Source organism: Terrapene carolina, unplaced genomic scaffold (assembly GCF_002925995.2).
Source record: "Terrapene carolina triunguis isolate 2854851 unplaced genomic scaffold, T_m_triunguis-2.0 Scaffold84, whole genome shotgun sequence".
Lineage (NCBI taxonomy): Eukaryota > Metazoa > Chordata > Testudines > Emydidae > Terrapene > Terrapene triunguis.
In genome coordinates this window covers 34,605,890-34,627,403 of record NW_020664435.1, presented here as the reverse complement: position 1 = coordinate 34,627,403, position 21,514 = coordinate 34,605,890, and the positions used below count along the sequence as shown (strand labels likewise).

Genomic DNA, 21,514 nt, shown 5'->3' with positions numbered 1-21,514 from the left:
CTCCTCAGCAAGATAAAGAAGTGTTGTCTGGGCATCCATCAGTTGAGAGGTTCAAGGGGCCAGAACTCTTGAAATCACAGAGCATTGGATCCTTCAACCAAGGGGTTTGAAGTCTCTGGAACTGAGTAAGGTGAGAAACCTGCTTAGGCAAAGCTTGTAACTTGCTGGCATTAAGTATTAGTCTTTAGAAGAGTATTTTTTTACTTTTCTTTGTTTGAAGCCCTTTATATCTTCATTCCTGATCCTTGGTATCACTGAAACCTATGAATTTTTGTTTAATAAACTTGTTTGACTGTTACTATAAACCAATGCAGTGCTGTGATTGAAATGAGTGTTTGTCAACCCCCAGTTAAATTAATGAGCTGCGATGTATTGTCTATTTAAAGGAGCAACACATTTAATCACTTCTGTAAATGTTCAGTTAGAGGGCTAGACACTGCAGGGTGACAGTTTTTGGGGAAGTTCAAGATTGGAAAGGTGTTGGGGTCACTTCTCAAAAAGTAATAGTGGTGGAAGCCAGGGTATGACCTGCATGCTTGGCACCAGAGTTGTGGGGCAGGCAGTGACACAATGCCTTACTGGTCTGGGTTGAATCCCAAAGCGTCATAGTTGGTCAATGCAATTTCATCTGCCACTGTGTTGCTTAGTCACCTAGCTTACTTAGGTCCCTCTGAATTTCCTGACAGTCTTCTCTTGACTAATCTCAATTTTGGGTCATTTTAAGGGTACCCCACTGTCAGCCTTTTGCCAAGTTGGAAAGTGTTGGTTTTCTTTTTCTCACGCAGTTTCTAATCTTGTCAAGCTCTGAAAAATGGATCAGTTGAAGACTGTCAAATCATTTTGCAATAATTTAATACTTCCATACAATTGCTAGTGGGTGGGAATGTAGAATATGAGTCACATGTAGAGGCTGCTCTGCTGAGGAAAGATGATTTCCTGGGTATGCCACGATTACAGTACGAGGAATTCTTTATACCTTTCAGTCTCACCCTGAGGTTCCTCACAGTACATTTTAATGTGAACAGTATTGTTCTGTATGCAATTTTAAAAATTCCCTGTGGGTGTTCTGCAGGAGGGGGAGTCCGCAGGGAGGAAAAGAGAACAGACTAAAAGAGAGGAAAGGGGGCAGAACAGAAGGAAACAGGCATACTGAGAAGGGGGAAAATGCAGGGAATAGTTAAGGATGTGGACTCTTGAGGATGGGGGAGAAGCAGAAGGGAGACAATGGAGACCGTGATCCAGCACAGAGGTCCCACTAAATTCCACCAAAAGGGTCACCCATTCTTTACCTGTTCAGTGAGTACGGTTTCTGGCGTTTGTTTTCTCCTGATCGAGGATGTGATGCTGCACCCAATATTCTAGACCCCATATTCTTCACAGTCATATTATTATGATATGGTTATGATAATTATGATGCATTTTGTGCAAGATAAGTCATGTGAGGTGCCATTGAAAAGTTATGATTTGCTGAATATGATTATCCTATTTGTACGCATGTATCATTTTTGTATCTGAAGTTCTGAATATTGACTATGTATCTGTACTTCAAATGTAGTTACACCTGGGTAATGCCCACTAGACAAGGTGCTTTGAGTCTAGATAGCTGGTTGGGAAGAGTCTATTCAAGGCAATGAGCCATTAGGGAAAACAACAGGCCTTAGAAGAAGCTTATCTGCTACCTGGTGAGCCTTCCTGAGAACCCTCCAGACAGCCTGTAAGTAATGGCTGCTATGACTCTACAAGGCTATGTGACCAGGCCACATGATTCTGGAGTCCATCTTGGGATATCAGTATTTTTCCACAAACTGGTCTGGGAACCAAGTTTTGAAACAAAGGGTTCCCATCATATGCTAACGCTATATAGGGCAGGGAGTGACATCATCTTTGGTTCTTCACTCCCCACACAAGAAGACACCTGGAAACACCTGAGGAACAAAGACTGAACTAGGGGAAGTGCTGGACCCAGGCTAAAGTCTGTGTATGAAAGACCTGGGGATTCCAAGCTGTAAAGCAAGTGCAGCTTGTCCCTTAAGAATCTGCATCCCACCTGTCTCATCAGCCAGGGTGAGGATTTGCTAGTTCATATCCTATCTTTCTAGTATCTTAGACTTAGTTCGCGTTTTATTTACTAGGTAATCTGCTTTGATCTATTTCCTATCACTTATAATCACTTAAAATCTAATTTATTTTATGTTTTAATCTAAACCAGTAAGCTTTGACTGGAGTGCTTGGGGAAAATCTCTGCTTGGTTACCACAAGTGTGCATTGTTCTTTTCACATTAAGGGAGAGGTGGACCGGGTATTAAATCCATAAACTGGCCAGATTTGACCAGGGCAGGATGGTACTGCTCTGGGGTCCTAGGCTGGGAAGCTGGTGTTTGAGAGCCTGTGTGTAAGTGCAGCGGGGTGTGTCCCTACTTGTGTGAATGCTGGTGAAAGTGCAGGCTGGAGGTCTTTGCAGCTTGTCACAGCAGCATAGTGTGAGAGGGAGCCCAGGCTGGTGGGTCAGAGGGCTCAGTGGTACCCCAGCTCCAGGTGGCACCCCAGGGGGACCCGTCAAAGAGGAATCTCAGCAACTGACACATTTTAAACAAAATACAAAGTGGCATGTCAATAATAATACAGGTGTCATGGAAACTAGAGATAAAAATAACCTACTAGATTATTGAGTGCACCCCTGCTGGGGCAAGTTTGTGCCTTATACTTTTTCCTCTAATGCTTTGACCAGTATAATTTTTAATGTCCTTAGTGCAGGGCTTTAATAACTACATTTCCCAGCTAACCTCACTCACTCATCTTCCCTCTCCAAAGTCCTGGAGAGCGATTTTTCAGGAAGCCTAGCTGGCTATTGATAGTCTCTCTACTAGAGGGCTCTGAATGTGGATGAGGAGAGATGGGAGGAGCGTGAATTCACTTAAGCTACAGCAAACCAGCCAATGCAGTAAAAGATCCTGAAGGCTAACGGAAGCCAGTAAAACACAATGCAGTACTGAGGGAGCAGCAGCAATGCACGGCTGGACATAGAACACACAGGACGGCGAGAGCGCAAAGCTGCTCAATATTGCACCATGCTGACCTGTCTCTGATAATTTCCAAGGCGGGTGGGTGGGGGGAACTGAAGGACACAGCCATGCAGCCGGCTGCTTACCTGCTCTCCTTGATGCTCTGTGCCTTGGGGACCTTCTCTCTGGTTCATTCCAGGCAGGCAGGTAAGTTACCACCGTTTACGATTGCCGCATGCAATGACCTGTAATTGGGGGCTTACCCTTTCCAATGGTAACTATGTGTCTGGCAGGTGCATGGTAGGAACCACACCGGTGCAATTAACACATCATGCAGCTGCTACGAACACGAGCTACATTTCATGTCTATGTGTTTGGAGGCGGAAGGCGGTGTGTGTGTGTGTGTGTAAAGGTACATTTTTTAAAAGGCCCCATTAAGATGGAGATCTTGCCCGCACCACATCGCTTTCTGTGCCCTGTGAACTGTAAGCATGGCTCAGAGACACTATTCTCCCCCCTTCCACGCAGAGCGAGAGAGATGGGGGGGGGGGGGGTATTTGTAATTGTAGCGAGCACAGCTTAGCATAGCGTGGCCAGCGGGGTGATCGTGTGCATTTCTCCCTCCCCAAGGAGCCGCCTTGTTGACGGAGATGGAGAGAAGGGCTGAAAACCGATTTCTGGAGAGGCAGAATATCGTCCCCCTCCGCCTGATCCCCCGCCCGGAAGACGGCACCCAGACTGGGCACGGGGTGCTCAACACTCGGGTCAGCAGCCGCTCGGATCGGAAGCAGGTCAGGAGGGTGGCTGGGTTCTCGCGGTCGGCTCGGACTTTTCAAGTGGTGGGAGCCGGCAGCCGAGTATTTGGTGTCTTGTTGCCCCGGAGACGTGTCTTCGGTGAAATGGGCTCTTTCCAAATGCTAGTCATGTATGATGCTGCGCCATGCATAGAAACCACAGCGAAGGGGGAGGGGGCTTTGCAGTCGACCCACCAATGAGGTACACAGGATGCAGTTATCAACATTGCACTGATCATCCCAAAGCCCTCCTGCTGCTGAGAGTGACCCTCTCTGCCTTAGTCAATAGCAAAAAGGGGTGACGCTGGGTTAGCCCAGGTTATTCTTTTAAACCTATTTTAGGTGTGGGGAGGGTTTCATAGCTACGTAGCCCCTTGGCTGAGGTACAAGCAATTGCAATAGACCAAATGATCCTTTACTGCATGTTCCCTGAGTGTGGCTGATCTATGAATGCCGAGAAGATGTGCGTCTTCCAACTTCCTGCATCAGTGACAGTCTGACGTTAGGTAGATCCATTTGCTTTTAAGAATATGGGTGCATTTAACTCAGATTTTAAAAATAGGAAAGCTTTGTTTTACCCTGGAATGCCATGTTAGTACCTTTGTACAATCAGAACAGAATCACTTTCACAGAAAAAGTAAGAAATTGTGTTTAGAAAGGTGTTTGTAATCCAGACAGAGGAATGTACCACGAGGGTACCAAGTACACCAGATAAAAGCAGTATTTACTTTAAAATGTTTTCTCACTGAGATGCATATCTCATTTCCTGTGGGTTCTAGGGGACAGTAATCCTACTGCAGCGCTATAAAAATTAATCCAGAAATTGAAGGGATAGTTCCATTGCCTTTTTTATTTCTCTTCATTTAAAATGGTCCCTAGGTGCTTTTTTGGAGATGATTTCTAGCTTTTTGAATCTAATTGAGGATTTGTATAGAAAGGCTGATTTTCTTTGCTTGTTTGTTTGTTTTTTAAATTCACCAAGAGGAAGAAAGAAATTTATTTGCAACAACTTTGCTGAAGAATTACTCACAGCAGTAAATTAGTGCAATGTCAGTTTTTGAATGCATTTTGTGCATTATGATTGTGTTTAATGAGCATGGACATACTTATTAAAATTGAAACAAAAATACAGTAATTGATCATATAAAAAAGTAAACTGATTGCAAGTGTTTACTGTTTAGGTACTAATGTGAAACCACTTATATATAAACTATCACTACAAAACTAATACTAATGGAAATAATTTTAGTCAATGTAAATCCAATTAAATATCCATATCAAAACACATAGTATATCTTTTTATCTAATATTACAAAACGTTTCTCAGAACATGTTGTCATAGACTAAGATCCTGGAATAATCATGCATTCTAGGTGACTGTTGCAATCCCAGATTGTGGTAGGCTTAATTTTCCATCCAAAATATATACATAGTGAATTTTTACATTCTTTGGTTTCTTCTTCTGACAAACTTTGAAGGAAGTTCTGGCAATTTGTGTTCTCTTTGTATGATTCAATAATACATTGTTTCTTCATAGCACATTCAGTTACCTGTATGCATCATTTATTTTCATCCTATGTGAATTTCCTCATTCTGAGACTATATTTATGACATGATATAGCACAATGTTTTCAGCAGTTTTAAATGCTTTCAAAATGTGTATAATTTAAAAAATCAAATAAATTGTGTCTTAGTATTTCAAAGTCACTTGAGGACCCCTGAAGTTTTTGAACCCTTCACATATGGCAATAGCACATGCCACATCTGTTACAAATATCTAAACTTGCAATCAAGTACAACATTACAGTTCAAAATAGTGGCCTGGATCTCTGCCTAAACTGGAGACTAACATGCCTCCCTAGTTTCTTGAATAGTCTTTGTCTTTCCATACATATGATTTCAGATATTTTATTTACCAACCTTGATGCTCCTGAAAAATTTGATGTCGCATTTCATCCATGTTTGACAAAGTCATTATGCAATGTTAATCTCATCTCTTTCACTCACAAGAGAAATATCTGTTGACTTAACAACATAAAAAGTTTAATTGTATTTTCAGCGTAGTTTCTACACTGAGGCAAGCTTTAAAAAATAATGTTAAGTGATCTATTTTCTTCCCACCATTGCTGATTGCTAAAATATCAGTGTGCAACTAGAAGCTTTCCTGCTTCCTAAATAAGCCTCCTTCTGCGACCTGATACACTCATAGTCCTTCCCATGGTATAGTAGTTGGCTGTTGCCCCATTGAAGGAATCAGTAATTAGTAGTGATGGGAAGGGACGTTTGGAATATAAACAGAGCAAAAACAATGCACTGATTTTATATAGTTTTCTTATAGAAGGATGGGTGCTTCTTAATTGAAAAGGGCATTGCACTGCCTCATCCTGGAGTTCTGAGTCATCTTGACAACATATGATCTGCAGCACTGCTACATTTGCTTAAAGAAATCTTTGAGGAGCTGCCTGTTCGGAAAGTATTTTTGCAGCAGTATAAAGTCTGAAAAGTGTATTATTGCAGTTGGACAATTCAATATGCTGGCTATTATGGTGCAACATCCCACAATAAAACTTTACATTACTGCTGCCAAAACTCCTACCAAAATTGCAGCTAACAGAGTTAACTTTTGGGTTTGCTTCTACCTAGTGGCTCAGCAAAAGTTAAGTACCTTATAAAATTACATTATACATTTATTATTGAATTATTAATTGCCTTCTGGTAGTGCCTGCAGTGTGCTAGATACTGTTCACACCCACACACAGTCTCTGCCTGAAAGAGTTTATAGTCTAGGAAGACAAGTGATGTATAAAGGGTTGGAGAACAAGGACACAATCAAAATAAATACAATTTGTATATATACTTTTAAATTATTATTAGATACATATTACTTATTTCTGACTGTTCTTCATTCTATCCATGACTAGTGGGCCAGTTTCTTGTAGGAGTTATGAAAGAGAATGAGTCTTGAGCAGAGACTTGAAGGAAAGGATTAGTTATGAATTAATTCAGGAAGGACTTTCCATGCATAAGTGGCAGCGTTCAAGAAGGCACCAAAGTTGTAGGAGAAGCAGTGAAGGCTAGCATCTTTGGCAGAGCAGTGGTAATGGGCATAGGGACAACATAAGAGATGGGCAGATGTGTATGGAGGGCAGAGCTTTGTAAGGTCTTGAAGGGTGGGACAACAAGCTTGTACTGGATGTGGTGGGAAAGGAAAATGGCGAGCCAGGGGAAGTATGGATGGGGGTGACATGATCACAGAACACTGGAGAAGGAAGATGATTTTAGCAGCTGTGTTTGAATTGATTAATGATAGGAAAGATGGGGAGATATAGGTGTCAGGGAAGCTAGAGAGAAGGAAGTTATACACCTCTACCCCGATATAACTCGACCCGATATAACATGAATTCAGATATAACGCGGTAAAGCAGTGCTCCGGGGGGGGAGGGGAGAGGGCCTGTGCACTCCGGTGGAACAAAGCAAGTTCAATATAACGCGGTTTCACCTATAACGCTGTAAGATTTTTTTTGGCTCCCGAGGACAGCGTTATATCGGGGTAGAGGTGTACTAATTAATATGGGATATGATTAAGGTTGAATGAAAGTTTTACCTGTGTTACTAGAAAGAAGAGGTTAGATCTTAAACACAGAACTGAGTAGAAAGCTATAAGATCTGGACCTAGCCTGGATGTGTGGGTTAAGGGATAGGGAAGAGTGAAAGATGACTCCTAGATTATGGACTTGAGTGACAGAGAGGTTGATGGAATTATTGATAGTAACAACGGAGAGAAGGGGAAGGGTATAGGAAGAAATATAAATAGTTTGTTTTTAGCCATGTTGTTTAAGCTGTTATTGAGATGTTCAGGAGTAGATGTCAGAGGTCTAGTGGAGATTTGGGATTGGATTGAGGGAGACAGGTCAGGACCAGAAAGGTAGATTTCTGAATCATTGGCATAAAGATGGTAGCTGAAATCATGTGAGTGAATGAGATTGCACAACAAGATGGTATAAAGGGAATAGAGATTCCTATAGAGATTGGGTTCTCCTCTCTTTTCCTACAGAAAGAGAGGCTGAAGGTATTAGGAGAGCAAGGAGAGGATGAAGATACAGAAGTCCAAGGAGGACAGGATATTAAGGAGGGTATGATTGACAGTGTCAAAGGCAGTGTCAGATGTCAAGGAGGGTAAGGATGGAGTTCAAGTTCTGAGGTATGGCCATGAAGAGGTTCTTAATGACCTTACGACAGTTTCAGTTCAGAGAAAAGGGCAGAAGCTGCACTAGATGGGATCTAAACTGGAGTTTGGAGTCCTGGGAAAGAAGAGAATGGAGGCAGCTGAGACGCAGATGAAGTAAAGAGCTGGCCTTTTGAGGATGAGGGAACCTCAACATGCTTGTATTGTGTGCAGATGGAGTCACAGGAGAGTGAGAAGTCAAAAAGAAGGGTGAGAGAAGGGGATGAATGAGGGCAAAGGCAGCCCGGAGGGGATGGATTTACAGTTTCAGTTTTGTCCAAGTTTCTAAAATCCTAATTTCTGCAGCTAATTGTCATATTTGTGTTTAACTCACCAGGGCTTCTTTGGCTGTGAGCCTTGGTGTAATATGCACAATATGTATACTCAAAAATAGAAGTAAATAAATCACAGTTCTCATATAGCCACTCATTGGAAACCCCTAGATTTGAGCTCTTAAGGAGTGGAAACAGGGTGTCCTCAGTGGAGGATTGTCAAAGGCTGGCTAGCCCTTTAAGGCAAGCTGGGCTCAGACTTGCTTGTGACTTAGCAGCTATTCCTCAGCCTCTCTGGTGATCTAGAAACTAGTGATCCAGCTGGATGTGATGGAGCTTAATGAGAGACCCCAGCTGAGGGGGATCAGGGAGAGAACTCCTTAAATAGAGCTGTGAACTCAGTGGAGGGGGAGACCCAGGAGAGAGGAGCAAGGAGAGTTCTGGGGGCGGGCCTGGAAAAGTTAGCCTGGAAGGCCTACAGGGAGCAGGGGAGGAATCCATGGGAGAGCCCTGAGCCAGGGCCTACAAGGAACAGAGACAGCTCTGAGATAAGCTTCCAGAGTCCCAGACATGAGGGGGAAAACCTGCTAGGATGAAGTAGCATAGGAGAAGAAATGGGGACTATAATATGTAACTACCCCGTCATGCTTAATTTGTTTATCTTTCTAAAGTACTCTGGGACTTTTGGATGAAAGGTGCAAGAGAGGGTGCCATGTATTCTCATCAATGCACCCTGATAACATAGCAAAGGGCACTTAATAAACTATTAATTAAATAATTATGCTGAGTTTTGTTGTTCCTGCAGCAGGACCCCATTGTCTTCATGAGGCCAGAAACTCTAGATATTTTATTTAAAATAAAAACCCAAAACAAAACGCTGGTAGAGTATCTTCTAATAGAAAGTAGAAATGACCTTGTATTTCCCTATGACATGACCATCCTGTTGATATGATAGGAGGCTCCAGGGGAATTGTGAGTTCTCTGATGCTTTTCTGTGGTCAACAGTGTGTTATGTTCCACATAAAAATGCAGAGTTAACAAAGAAATAACAATTCACTCCCCCCTCCACCTCATTTGTTCTGAACAGACTCTAGAAGATTAAATCATATTGCACAAAAAGCCTGCATTTAGGAATGATCATTTACTAAAGCCTACAACAAGACAATTAAAACACTACCTCTTAGCAATCTTTTTAAACTGTACAAAGTTTATTTGACCTAAAACAACAAACAGAGCATACTATCGGTGTCTTGTAGCATTTTAACTACATCAGTGGCTTGAGAAATAGTCCTGTTGCTAAATAATAAAATAAACAGTTGAAAGTTCACGTTGAAATTCACTCCACCCACAGAGAGTCTGAATATTGGTGCTCCGTGCAGGCGGAGTGCTGTGGTTTGAGAGATGAATTTCACTTCCTAGCCCGAGGCTGGAGACCTGGGCTGCTATGTTTCTTCTCTGACAGCTGCTAGCCTAATGTATGGGCTGAGATAGTGGCTACCACCCCTCTGTACCAGTTGCTGGAGTTCTAAGGGCTACAGGATCTCTATAAACCCAAATTCCCATTGTGGCCTTCCACATTGACGTGTGTGGCAGAGACTCTTTCTGTGGCACATATGGGAGTACACAGAATACCCTGTGGGTCAGATACTTTTTCAGTTCCCCCCGTGCACTTCCTTCCTATATCTTCTATCACGTGAAGGGCTGTGTGCTGGCTCTAAAACCATTGGAGAATTTCACCTCCACCATTCAGAGCTGAAGTTAAGATCAGTCAAAGATGATCTATCTAAATGATAATACCAACAGTTCCTTAGCCAGCTAGTGGTTTTGATATTATAGTGGCTCTAAAAGAGTATAATCTGAGAGATAACAAACCATCTAGATTTCAAAACTATTCTAAATCTCCTGTAGAATTCTGTATTTGTTTAGGGCTTGATCTTGTACCACTGATATCTGAGAGCTTTCTGCCTATTGTAGATTAGTAGGTTACTGCCCGCTATATAACAATGTGCTAGATTTAGTTACCTTGTCCTATCTAACTTTGTTTGTCTGTTTCACCCACCTTCTGCATCTTGTCATAAAGCTAGATTGGGAGATCTCTGGGGCAAGGTATGTCATCTTATGACTTGTTTAGAGAGAGCCTAGCACAATGGGGGCCCTGATCCTTGATTGGGATCTCTAGATACTACTATAATACACATAAATAATATTAATCTCATATAATTGGAGTCAACCGAAGAATTTGCAACAAAGAATGTATTTGTCTTTCCTTCTGTTTTCTGTTCTGATGTTGGCAGATTGATCTGTTTTGTCATTTTTCATGTCAAGTAGTTCAAACAGTTAGTAACTAATAGTTAGTAATTAGCAGAGCTCTCTGACTGTAGAGTAGGCTAAAGAAGACATGCAAGATTCTGGGAGTGACGAGGCAATGACTGCTGGAAAGAGACACATGGTGAAAAATAGTCTGATTTCTCCACTCTCTTTTGTCCCCTTCAGTGTATTGGCCAGTAATTGATGACTCTAGTAGAAACACAGGCACAGTTTGCAATAAATCCATCATGAAACTTAGGTCAAAACAAAGGCTACGTCTGGACTGAGACTATAGCAGCTAAGAAATGTGTCCACTCAGTTTGCTGCCAGGTTCAGCCTCCTTTCCCCACAATAAAACAAAGTTGAGTTGGTTTTGGCAAAATATGTGCAGTACTTTACTGTTTTTAGACTCTGATGGAGCTCTTTAACATACACATATGAACAGCATAAACACAACCACTTTATCTCTTCATTAATATATGGACAATATTTATTTAATTAAAATAGCAATACCATGTTTAGGTGCAAGTTCTGCCCCCAAGAAGGGGGGAGAAAGTGCTGAAACCAAAACTTTCTATAGATCTCAGCCTGCAGCAAAACTTCAGCGGAATTCTACCCTTTTATATTTGAAGTTCTGATGTGGACAGGGTTGCCAGATGTGCACTTTTGCCAATTAAAGTTGACTTGCAAGTAGTGTGTTTGGCATTTTAATGATATAGCATATTTTTATTTTATAGTCTAACTCTGGCCATCTCTCTATAAATACCCTTTCTATGCAAACTTCTTTCAGGAGAATTCCCTCCTCGTTGATCTCTATCAAGAACAGATTAATTTACTTAAAAACAGTATCCCAAAACCTAAGTCCATTTCATATTGTGAAAATTACTATCCTAGAACACATATTCCTGTAAAGTTGCATATTAGGCCTGGGATTTTCCAAGGCTCCTAAGGGATTTAGATGTCCAAATCCCAATTAAATCTGTGCACTGTGAGGTTTTTTATCACATTACTGCCAGCGGAGGGGGAAAAAAAGGATTGACTCCAGAAACCATCCCTTAATTTCATAAAGCATCCACACATATGCATCATATAAGGCCTTGAGAGGATTAGAGATCAGTACGATTTATAGGCATTTCCTCAAGTGTCTCCCTTTTCAGTCTGTTGCTCCTTTATGGCGTCTGCTCCTTCCCCTCTGCAGGTAGCTCTAGCCAGGCCTGTCCCTCTGGCTAGTATGGAGAGTTCCTCCCCCAGTCCTCTTTGAACCTGGGTCCCCTCTAGATCTCTCTCCTTTTTCTCACTGATACAGAAGGCTCCTGCTTACAGGAAGTCCACCCCCCACCCCGGCTACTTTCAGATAATCCTTGACACCCCATCCAACCACTGGCCCAAGCCCATATCCGTCACCTGGGGACGGATAACTAGGCACCGGTGGGGCTCAGCCCAACTACCTAAAAGGGCCAGCCCACTCTGTGACAGTGGATTATAGATGATATTTCCAATCTTGTATTTGCTGTTCTCATCCTTCTGCTGAAATAGGTCTTTTTTGATTCCTGAATAAACTTCCTTCATTCTGCTTCCTACAAACTGAAAACACTGGGCCAACTGAGATTATGCATGTGTGTGTATCCTCTCAATAAAAACAACACAAAGGAGATCTAACAAGTTTGCATGTAATGGATGTGACATCTGAAGCTTGTCAAGCCATGAGCTATCAAATCCTCATTTTTATCTGTAGAAAGATTGCAGTGACCCTCTCTGGATATCTCTTCACTGGGTATGATCTCTTCTATTTTTCAATATCAACATCTTTGCTTCAAACATGACATCAGTTTGCCAGCTATGCAGATGCAAAGCTTCCAGATGGGGAAGCAATTTTGTCTGTTTTTTCCTTTTGTTTTCTTATTGTTTCTGGGATGGCGTGTAGAACTACCAGAAAACTGTTTGGAGCATGTGACACAAAGGCAGATTGGGTTTTTATGGTCACAGCTGCTCCTTGCTGGGCACTCCTGAAATCATCTTTGTGTGTCTGAGGAAAGGGAATCATTGGTGGCTATGGGGAGAACTTTTTAAAGGAAGCGAGGGAGCAGTGATAGGTATCATGAGCCCAAAGGAGACTAGAATTGGCTGCTTCTTTTGAGACCAAGCTCACTGAGGTGAGGATTTTTACAGCAGGAAGTCTGAGTCCTGCACAATCTTTTTGGTCTTCTATCTAGTAGGAGGACTCAACTGAGGGGAAACTTAATTTTCTGCAGAAACTTTACAGTCGAACAAAAGAGAAGGAAAAAGTAGCCGAGCAGCGTTATGTACAAGCAAACAGGCCGGACTGGACCTTTTCAAACCATATTGTGTGTTTGTATAATATACGTTCACTGCCACCTTCTGAAATGTTTTCTGGAATAGTAGCTAGAACAGAAAGTTCTGAAAAAGTGACTCTTGTGCTGGAAATTGAAGTTAACACCATGTCTGCTAAAATTAATGACATATATAAGTATGTGACAAAAGGTAAGCAGAAAACAAGGAAAACAGCCAATTAGTGATAGAACAATTTGACTAATAGAGCAAATAACAGAGCAGCTTGAAAACTGGATCCAATCAAGGAAAGTTAGCATATTAGGCATAGCTGCTGGGAATGAGCCAATAGACAGTGCCTTTTGGTGACCTTTACAATAACTTTACTGGCTTTAAAGTAGTATTTTCCTACTCATCTGTAATGTGTGGTTTGACTCTGAGGATGGACCCTATTATGCCACCCTTATTCATGCTGAATTGAGCTTTATTTCAATTAGACTCTTTGCAGAGTAAGGCATTACTCAGCATTACTTAATCAGGATCTAGCCCAAGAGCTGACAACACATTCAGTAAGAAGGTGCTTTGAAAGTCTCTGTTACCTTAAAGTGGCGTATTTTTCAGTGAGAATAAGCACAAGTCCCTTAATTTTTTCTTTTAACTTTAATTAAGAACAAGAACAAATGAATATAAAATGGCCATTAACAAGTTTAGGCTTGAAATTAGATGAAGATTTCTAACCATCAGAGGAGTGAAGTTCTGAAAAAGCCTTCCAAGAGGAGCAGTGGGGGGGGGGGGGCGGCGGCAAACAAACCTAATTTGTTTCAAGGTGGAGCTTGAAAAGTTTATGGAAGGGATGATATGACAAAGTTGCCTACCAAGGCATATTGCCCATCCATACCTGCTATTAGCAAATATCTCGAATGGCAGGTGATGAGACACTAGATGGGGAGGGCTCTGAGTTACTATAGAGAATTATTTCCCAGGTGCCTGGCTGGTAGGTCTTGTCCACATGTTCAAGGTCTGACTGATTGCCATATTTCAGATTAGGAAGGAATGTTCCCCCATGTTCTTCCTCTGCAGCCTGGGGCATGGGTCACTTGCTGATCTGAACTAGAGTAAATGGTGGATTTTCTGTAATTTGAAATCTTTAAATCAAGACTTGAGGACTTCACTAATCTAGCCAGAGATTAGGGGTCTATTACAGGAGTGATGTGCAGGAGGTCAAACTAGATGACCATGGTCCCTTCTGGCCTTAAAGTCTTAAAGATCAGGCCCTGTTTGCTCTGCCTCCACTTCTACTCTCTTAGAGGCCTTATCTTCAATAGTAGTCAAAATCATTTTGTATTAATATAATTATGACAATAATTAGAAGCTCTCAAACTGACCCTGGGTTAATCCTCTTGTAACATATTTCTATCTTGAAAAGTTTTCATCCAGGGCTTTTCTTTGTTCCCTACTGTTAATCTAGTACTTTATTCATCACACCATATTATCTTCTATTTCATGATTTTTTGCTTTAGCCCTTTATCTTTGATGTGGAACCTTGTCAAATGCACTTTGAAAAACCTAAGGGTACAACATCCACTGAATTTCCCTTATCTGTCATGGCAGTGATATATTCAAAGACATCCAGCAGATTAGATAAGCATCACTTCTCTCATACCTGAATCTTTGCCTGCTCTCCTGATAAAAGAGTGCTTTTCCAGAAGTTCTACCGACAAATCCCCTGAAGAGTTTTTCCACAACAAAAGTTACACTAATTGGTCTCAGAAGGAGATGAAAATTATAACTAAATTAAAAAAACTCTATAAATAAACTAAAGTAACTTTTCTAGACATAAAGTTGTCATGAATATAAAGTCCAATATCTTAGGATTTTCCAAAGCTAGAAGCAAGTGCTGGGTATCTCATTAGGAAGTGGAGACTTGCCCATTTCAGTTATATAAAGCTGCCTTTTTAACTCTGGAGGGTCATGAGATGTCTGGAATTAAACCTGTCACAGATGCAAGACTGAATATTGCCTCACCTAGCCCTTGGGCCACATTAATTTAGGGTGGTTGTGGGGAGGATTTCTCATTTCGGGGGGGGGGGGGGGGGTACTTTTCTGGGAGTTTAATTATTTATTATAAATGGTGACTGAATCTACTCAGAAGTCTGGAATGTTAGAAGTAATTCTGGAGAAGATGGATGAGTAGGCAGAGTTTAGGTGAAGTGGTCAGAGGGGCTGCTTAAAAACTGTCACTACTACCACTTAGATGTTTCCCATATGGTAATGATGTCCATGTGATAAACAGCATTGATCATGCAATTATCGGTGCTCCATCAGCTCTCTGTCCACTCATCTGTCTTCCCCAGGACTCATTATTTCATCCCACTGAACAGGTTTAAGCAGCCTCTAATTTAATAACCACAAACAATTAAAAAACCTTTTAACTACTGGAAAGAATAGATTCCTGGCTTTCCAATGGGATATGCAGCCCTTGCTTTTAGCTCTGACAGCCCATTGGTATCATGATGTTTGTATGGAGAGAAACTATTTTAGAACTCAGGACCAGATCTTCAGCTGGTGTAAATTGGCAAAGCTCTGCTGAAGCCAGTGGAGATATATCAATTTTCCACTAGCTGAGGATCTGGCTGATAATGTTTCTCTCACCCTCTGAGCCTAGCAGGTGTAGAGATACAAAAATATAGTCCACTATTAACAAAGCAAACAAATGAAAAAAAAACGTTTCAATAGCCTTTCTAATTTCTAGTTTTTCAGCAAAGTTTGTGGCATGTTTGCCACTCAGGAGTCACAAGCACCCCATACATATTCTAACTAAATTTTTACACAACACTAACACATTCTCTTGTTTCTGCATTTTTGTATGGCGTCTGTTTAAGAAATTGCCATATGTATCTAGATATAGTTATAGGTGTGACCAAAGAGAGAGAATGACTAAGGAAGTGGTAAATTGTTGTCTACAAGTATTTCAAGAGGTACCTGCTAAGATGGAGATTTGACAGTTCCTTCAGATGGTATCATATCTGAATCCAATAATTTTACCAGATTCAGTTTTGTATGATTCTAAACATTTTAGTGAATATTAGATATTTAAAGTGGCCACCACCTCCATGTGTCCTAGGGAACCACAATTGCTCCCCATTCTATTTATATTTTTTGTGTTGTACGTCATTTAAAAGACTGATTCTTTTGTTCTGAGATTTTTCTATTACTGAAATAGGCATGTCTCTGAAGACTGGTCACCGACACCTGCATGAGGTTTCAGAGGAGGTGACAGGATTGAATACATTGAACTAAATCAGTGATTCCCAAACTTGTTCCGCCGCTTGTGCAGGGAAAGCCCCTGGCGGGCCGGGCCGGTTTGTTTACCTGCCGCGTTTGCAGGTTTGGCCGATCGCGGCTCCCAGTGGCTGCGGTTCGCTGCTTCAGGCCAATGGGAGCTGCTGGAAGCGGCGTGGGCCAAGGGACATACTGGCCGCCGCTTCCCACCGCCCCCATTGGCCTGGAGTGGCAAACCGCGGCCACTGGGAACCGCGATTGGCCGAACCTGCGGACACGGCAGGTAAACAAACCAGCCCAGCCCGCCAGGGGCTTTCCCTACACAAGCGGCGGAACAAGTTTGGGAACCACTGGACTAAATTCTGGTCTCAGCTGCAGCAATGAAATCACTGGATCTATTCTGGATTCATTACGGTACTTGGCCCTGCCTCAGTGGGCTGGAGTAAATGATCTTTCAAGATCCCTTCCAGCCCTACATTTCTGTGATTGTATGATGTAACTAGGACCAGGCGTTGGCCCATACATAGAGTACTGTGTACAGTAAGGGCTTATCTATGCAAACACTTAGTTCTGGGCAAGCTGGGATGTAACTCTACATGGTGCTAGTCTGCCATGCACCGTTTGTCAGTATGGGCCCTGCTGCAACACATTAACAGTTCCCTAGTGCATTGTGATCTACTCCCATTTCAAAGCAGCATAGATCAAAGCCAGAGCACCTGTGAGTGTGCGGTAGCAGGGCCCACACTTAGAATCAGGGCATGGCTTGTTAGCATTAGGTAGATTTACAGCTCAGCTTGCCCCGAACTAAAAGTTCATGTAAACACGCCTAAAGGTACCTTTTTAGCACTCTATTATACTGATTGTACATCACCCTGAATCTAATTTAGACCCTTCAGTTTAATATCACTTGTGTCAAAACTTCCTGTAATATTTCACATAGGAATGTTGTTTTAACTTCGCAATCTTTAATAATGTCAATTGTTAACTACCCCATGTTAGCTGTGTATGACACTCAGTACTGTCTACAGAGGAGCTGCTCAGGAACTCCATGTTATGCACTCATGCAAATCTGACAACATTCTTTGGGATATGTTGTACTGCAATCATTCCAGTTTAGAGGTAGATTAATCATACTGTCTTTTTTTATTTATTTATTTATTTACTTGCATGAAATCTGTTAGCATTGTGGTTCTGGAACTTTTAGATTGTTCTAGAGCTGGAAGCACTATGCTTTTTTCATTATAATGGTGTTTTCTACTTCTGTCTCTTGTTCATATGCTGCATAGTGTGCTTCTTCCTTGTGTCAGTGGAACTCCATTTTTATGATTCAGTTGTCACATGTTGATGTGTCACATCTATGATAAAAATGTTTCAGTTTTCTGGGAAAGTTGCTTGGTTTGAGAACTGAATGACATAATTGATTATCTTGCTTCAGTGGTTGAGAAGAGCCCTTGCAGGTGCCTTTCTTGTTACTATTGCTAGAGTTAGATGGCATAAAAGAATCCACTGATTTCCTTCCCTTTGGTTCTTTTGTTGTCATGTGTCTGGGAATCTGAAGTTAATTCTCTGGTAGCCATTTTATCACTTCTCTAAACAGTTCAGATTGTCAAAATATGATTATTCATAGTCTTGTTGAAAAATAATGTAGAAGCAAGTTTTTTACGTCATGCATCTTGCAGAAATATTCAGTATTATTCTGAGCCTAGGAAACATACTGAATAGAGCTGGGTGAGAAATGTTTTTCCTATCCCATGAAAATTTGAGATTTTGAAAATTTTCCCGTTGTGCATCAGGATGGAACAGAAACTTTCACAGTTTTTTGATGGGGGTGGGAGAAGTGAAGAAAGAGAGAGAGACAGACACACGCACATACTAAGACTGACTGAAGTACTCCAGAATAGCCAAGAGTCCAGTGGTTAGGGCACTTACGTGGGATATGGAAGATTCAGGTTTAAGTCATGGTCTGAATCAGGTAGAGCAGGGACTCCTCCATTTCAGCTGAGTTCCATAACCACTGGGCTATTGGTTCTTCTGGGATGGTCTCTCTCTTTCTGTTTTTTGACTCAAAAATCCATCCTGAACCTGAGTAACTTTTCTTAACGAAGTTTTGTCAAACTCGATACATTGCTGCAAAAAGTTTAGCTTTAGACGAATTGACATTTTTTTGACAAAAAATTCCCAACGAGTTCTAGTACTGAATTGATTTTACTTCAAATTGTCAGATGATGGACAGAGGATTTTTTTCTGTCCATTTCTCCTCATTGATAATGTGGGATGTTGCATATTCCGTGTTTTATTACAGCAAACTGTTTCCTAAGGGATAGTCTTGTAAGGGAGCCCTCTTTACTTCCAGTCTGTTGGAAGTAGGATTCCTCCCTCAGTCCTGTGCTTGACCAATTTACAGAGACCAGCCTCTGGTTAAAGCTATGCCCACTCTGTCAATCAGAATGAAATTTCTTTTTTCTGTTGGGTCCAGGGCCGCCAAGAGTGGGTTCGGGCCCTGGTGAAATTTTTTTTTCGGCCCCCCCCCCAGCAAGGGCGGACCGGCTAAACAGGGCCGACAAGGGGGGGGGGAGCCGGGCCCCGGGTCCCCTTCCGGACCGCTGGGCCCTGGTAATTTGTACTGGCTCCCCCAGTTAAGTCATAACATGAAAAGTGTGTGTATTTTTTATATATATATATAAAATACATGTGTGTTTTATATATATATATAAATAAAATAAAATGTGTGTATAAATTATATATACAATTATATATACAAATTACACACAAATGTATGTGTGTATAAATTATATATATATAATTTATACACACATACATTTGTGTGTAATTTGTATGTGTAAAACTGTGTGTGTGTATAAAAATATGCATGCAATGCCTGGAATCTCATAACTAGACAAATTTCAGACTAGAAATAAGCTACATATTTTTAACAGTGAGGGTAATTAACCATTGGAACAATTTACCCAGGGATGGGATGAATTCACTGTCACTTGAAGTCTTAACATCAAGATTCTATGTCTTTTTCTAAAAGATCTGCAGTAGCTCTATGAGAAATAAGAGGGTTGATGGAGGAATCACCTCATGACATTCTATGGCTTGTGTTATGGAGGAGGTCAGACTAAATGATCATAATGGTCTTGTGACTTTTGGCCTTAAAATCTATAAATATGTGAATTGTATATATAAAAAGATATCGATAAGGAGGCACCCTAGCAGCTCCATAGTTAATTTTACATTGGCTCTTACAACTAAAGCAGGGTTTAAATTCATGGGATTTATATGCACATACATTTCATTACCAAAACTGGACCATTTTGAAGAGAAGGTCCAACCCAAATTCTCTCTCAAACTTCCACTGGATTCAGCAATACTACTTATCTTCTAAGCACTTAAAAAAAATCACCCTGTTTTTAAAATTTGTACTTAGGGTCTGTATTTTTGGGGGAACCCCTGTCACTTGTGTTAATACTCTTACACTGAACTTCTCATATTAGTGAACCTTCAACAAAATACCCATGCAGCGTACTTTAAAAAAGAAGCCAGCAAACCAAAAGGGTGTAATTCCCTTTACTTGTCATGTCTTCCTTTTCCACCAAGGAAACTGATGGCGAATATGTCTCCACTATATATTTCCAGGCATGGAAAGGATAAGGTGATGCCTGTGAAAACTTGATCCTGGTAGCTCATTGTGGGCTGCAAGTAGCACAGGGAACTTGGGAGCAGTTCAGTGCTTCAAGAGAAGTAGACAAGGAAAGATAGGAGAGTCGTACCCTATGGGTACGTCTACACTACCCGCCGGATCGGCGGGTAGTGATCGATCTATCAGGGATCGATTTATTGCGTCTAGTGTAGACGCGATAAAATCGATCCCCGATCACTCTGCCGTTGACTCCGGAACTCCACCGCGGCGAGAAGCGGAAGCAGAGTCGACGGGGGAGCAGCAGCGGTCGACTTGCCGCTGTCCTCACGGCCAGGTAAATCGACCTAAGATACGCCGACTTCAGCTACGCAAATAGCGTAGCTGAAGTTGCATATCTTAGGTCGACACCGCCCCTCCCCCCCCCCAGTGTAGACCTAGCCATAGTACTGTGAACTCTACCAGGCATAATGTCTCCCTGCATTCCAAAGTCCAGGATTAGGCAAGGCTACAGGGCCTTCATCCCTCCTTAATCCTTCAGGAATCTTTTTGTAAAATAACATTGACTTTCCAAAGAGGGAAGTTCAGGGGCTCTGGTCCTTTCCTCTTCCTCCAGCCTAGCTTTCCTTGCTGTTCCTCATCTGCTGTGCAGATGGGGATGTTTCTCCAGTTCCCTGGGAATAACTACCATTGGAGGAGCTCCCATTATTTCCCTACCAATCCTCTTCTAAGGGCAGCAGCCAGCGTGAGTTTTTGTTCTCAGTGCAGTCAGTGCTGCTCTGACCTTGCTGATGATATCGTTAGCAACTGACAGCAGTGAGGAGAGCTTCTCCCTGTAAAAGAGGATGGACCCTTGGGAGCCCCTGAATAGACTGACCTAACTTTCCTCTTCTTAAAGCCAAGGAAGATTGGCTTGTTCCTCTTCACAGCTCTAAACAGGGAGCATCCACCAGAAAGCCTTTCCAGGAGGATTTTCTCTGTAGTTTTTTGGGCCGCCCTTCCTATTTTTTCCTTTTCAAAGCTTTTACCAGCCTGGGAGCTGGTTGCACTAGCTTGTCGGTACAAACATGACAGATTGGATTTCAAATTGTGTTCTACTGTACTTCACCATTTTCCTTCCCTCTTTATGCTAAAAGCTTACTGAACAGCCTTTTCTCAACACATGACCTTCCAGTGTGAATATACAGCACTCACTGTGCCCAATATAGCTGCCCAGGCATTTCTTTTTGTGGACCCCTTTGTGGAAGTGACGTACCTCTGCACTTTGTAGAAGGGAGCGACATGTGTTACAGGCTAACTTTCCTAATATCACAACCCCCATTTATGAAATGTAAAAATCTATTGGGCCCAATTCTGCTCTGGCTACTTTGTTCTGCAAAGTAGCCCCAAAGCTGGCTTATCTGCCTGTGTGAGGATTCCACTTGTATATGCGGGGTACCTGGGTGGCACAGATTTGGCATATGTCCCTAGGCCACAACACCCCCTACTACCAGTGGTGGCTCCAGGCACCAGGGCTTCAAGCACGTGCCTGGGGCGGCAAGCCGTGGGGGGCGCCCTGCCAGTCCCTGTGAGGGCGGCAGTCAGGCTGCCTTCGGTGGCTTGCCTGCAGGAGGTCCACCGGTGTCGCGGATTCGGCAGCGGGTCGCCGAAGCTGCGGGACCGGGGACCTCCCGCAGGCAAGCCGCTGAAGGCAGCCTGCCTGC

The 21,514-nt window shown here is 42.1% G+C and overlaps 1 protein-coding gene across 1 annotated transcript in view; it reads left to right on the top strand.

Moving 5' to 3' along the window:
• The first annotated feature begins 2,949 nt into the window (after window positions 1-2,949).
• The window catches only part of ADAM22 (ADAM metallopeptidase domain 22), a 197,803-nt gene continuing 179,238 nt past the window's right edge, over window positions 2,950-21,514 (top strand). The window contains exons 1-2 of the mRNA XM_029911005.1: window positions 2,950-3,209; window positions 3,633-3,793. Coding sequence (XP_029766865.1) covers window positions 3,131-3,209; window positions 3,633-3,793 — 240 coding nt within the window. The 5' untranslated portion in view covers window positions 2,950-3,130. The remainder of the gene's footprint in view (window positions 3,210-3,632; window positions 3,794-21,514) is intronic.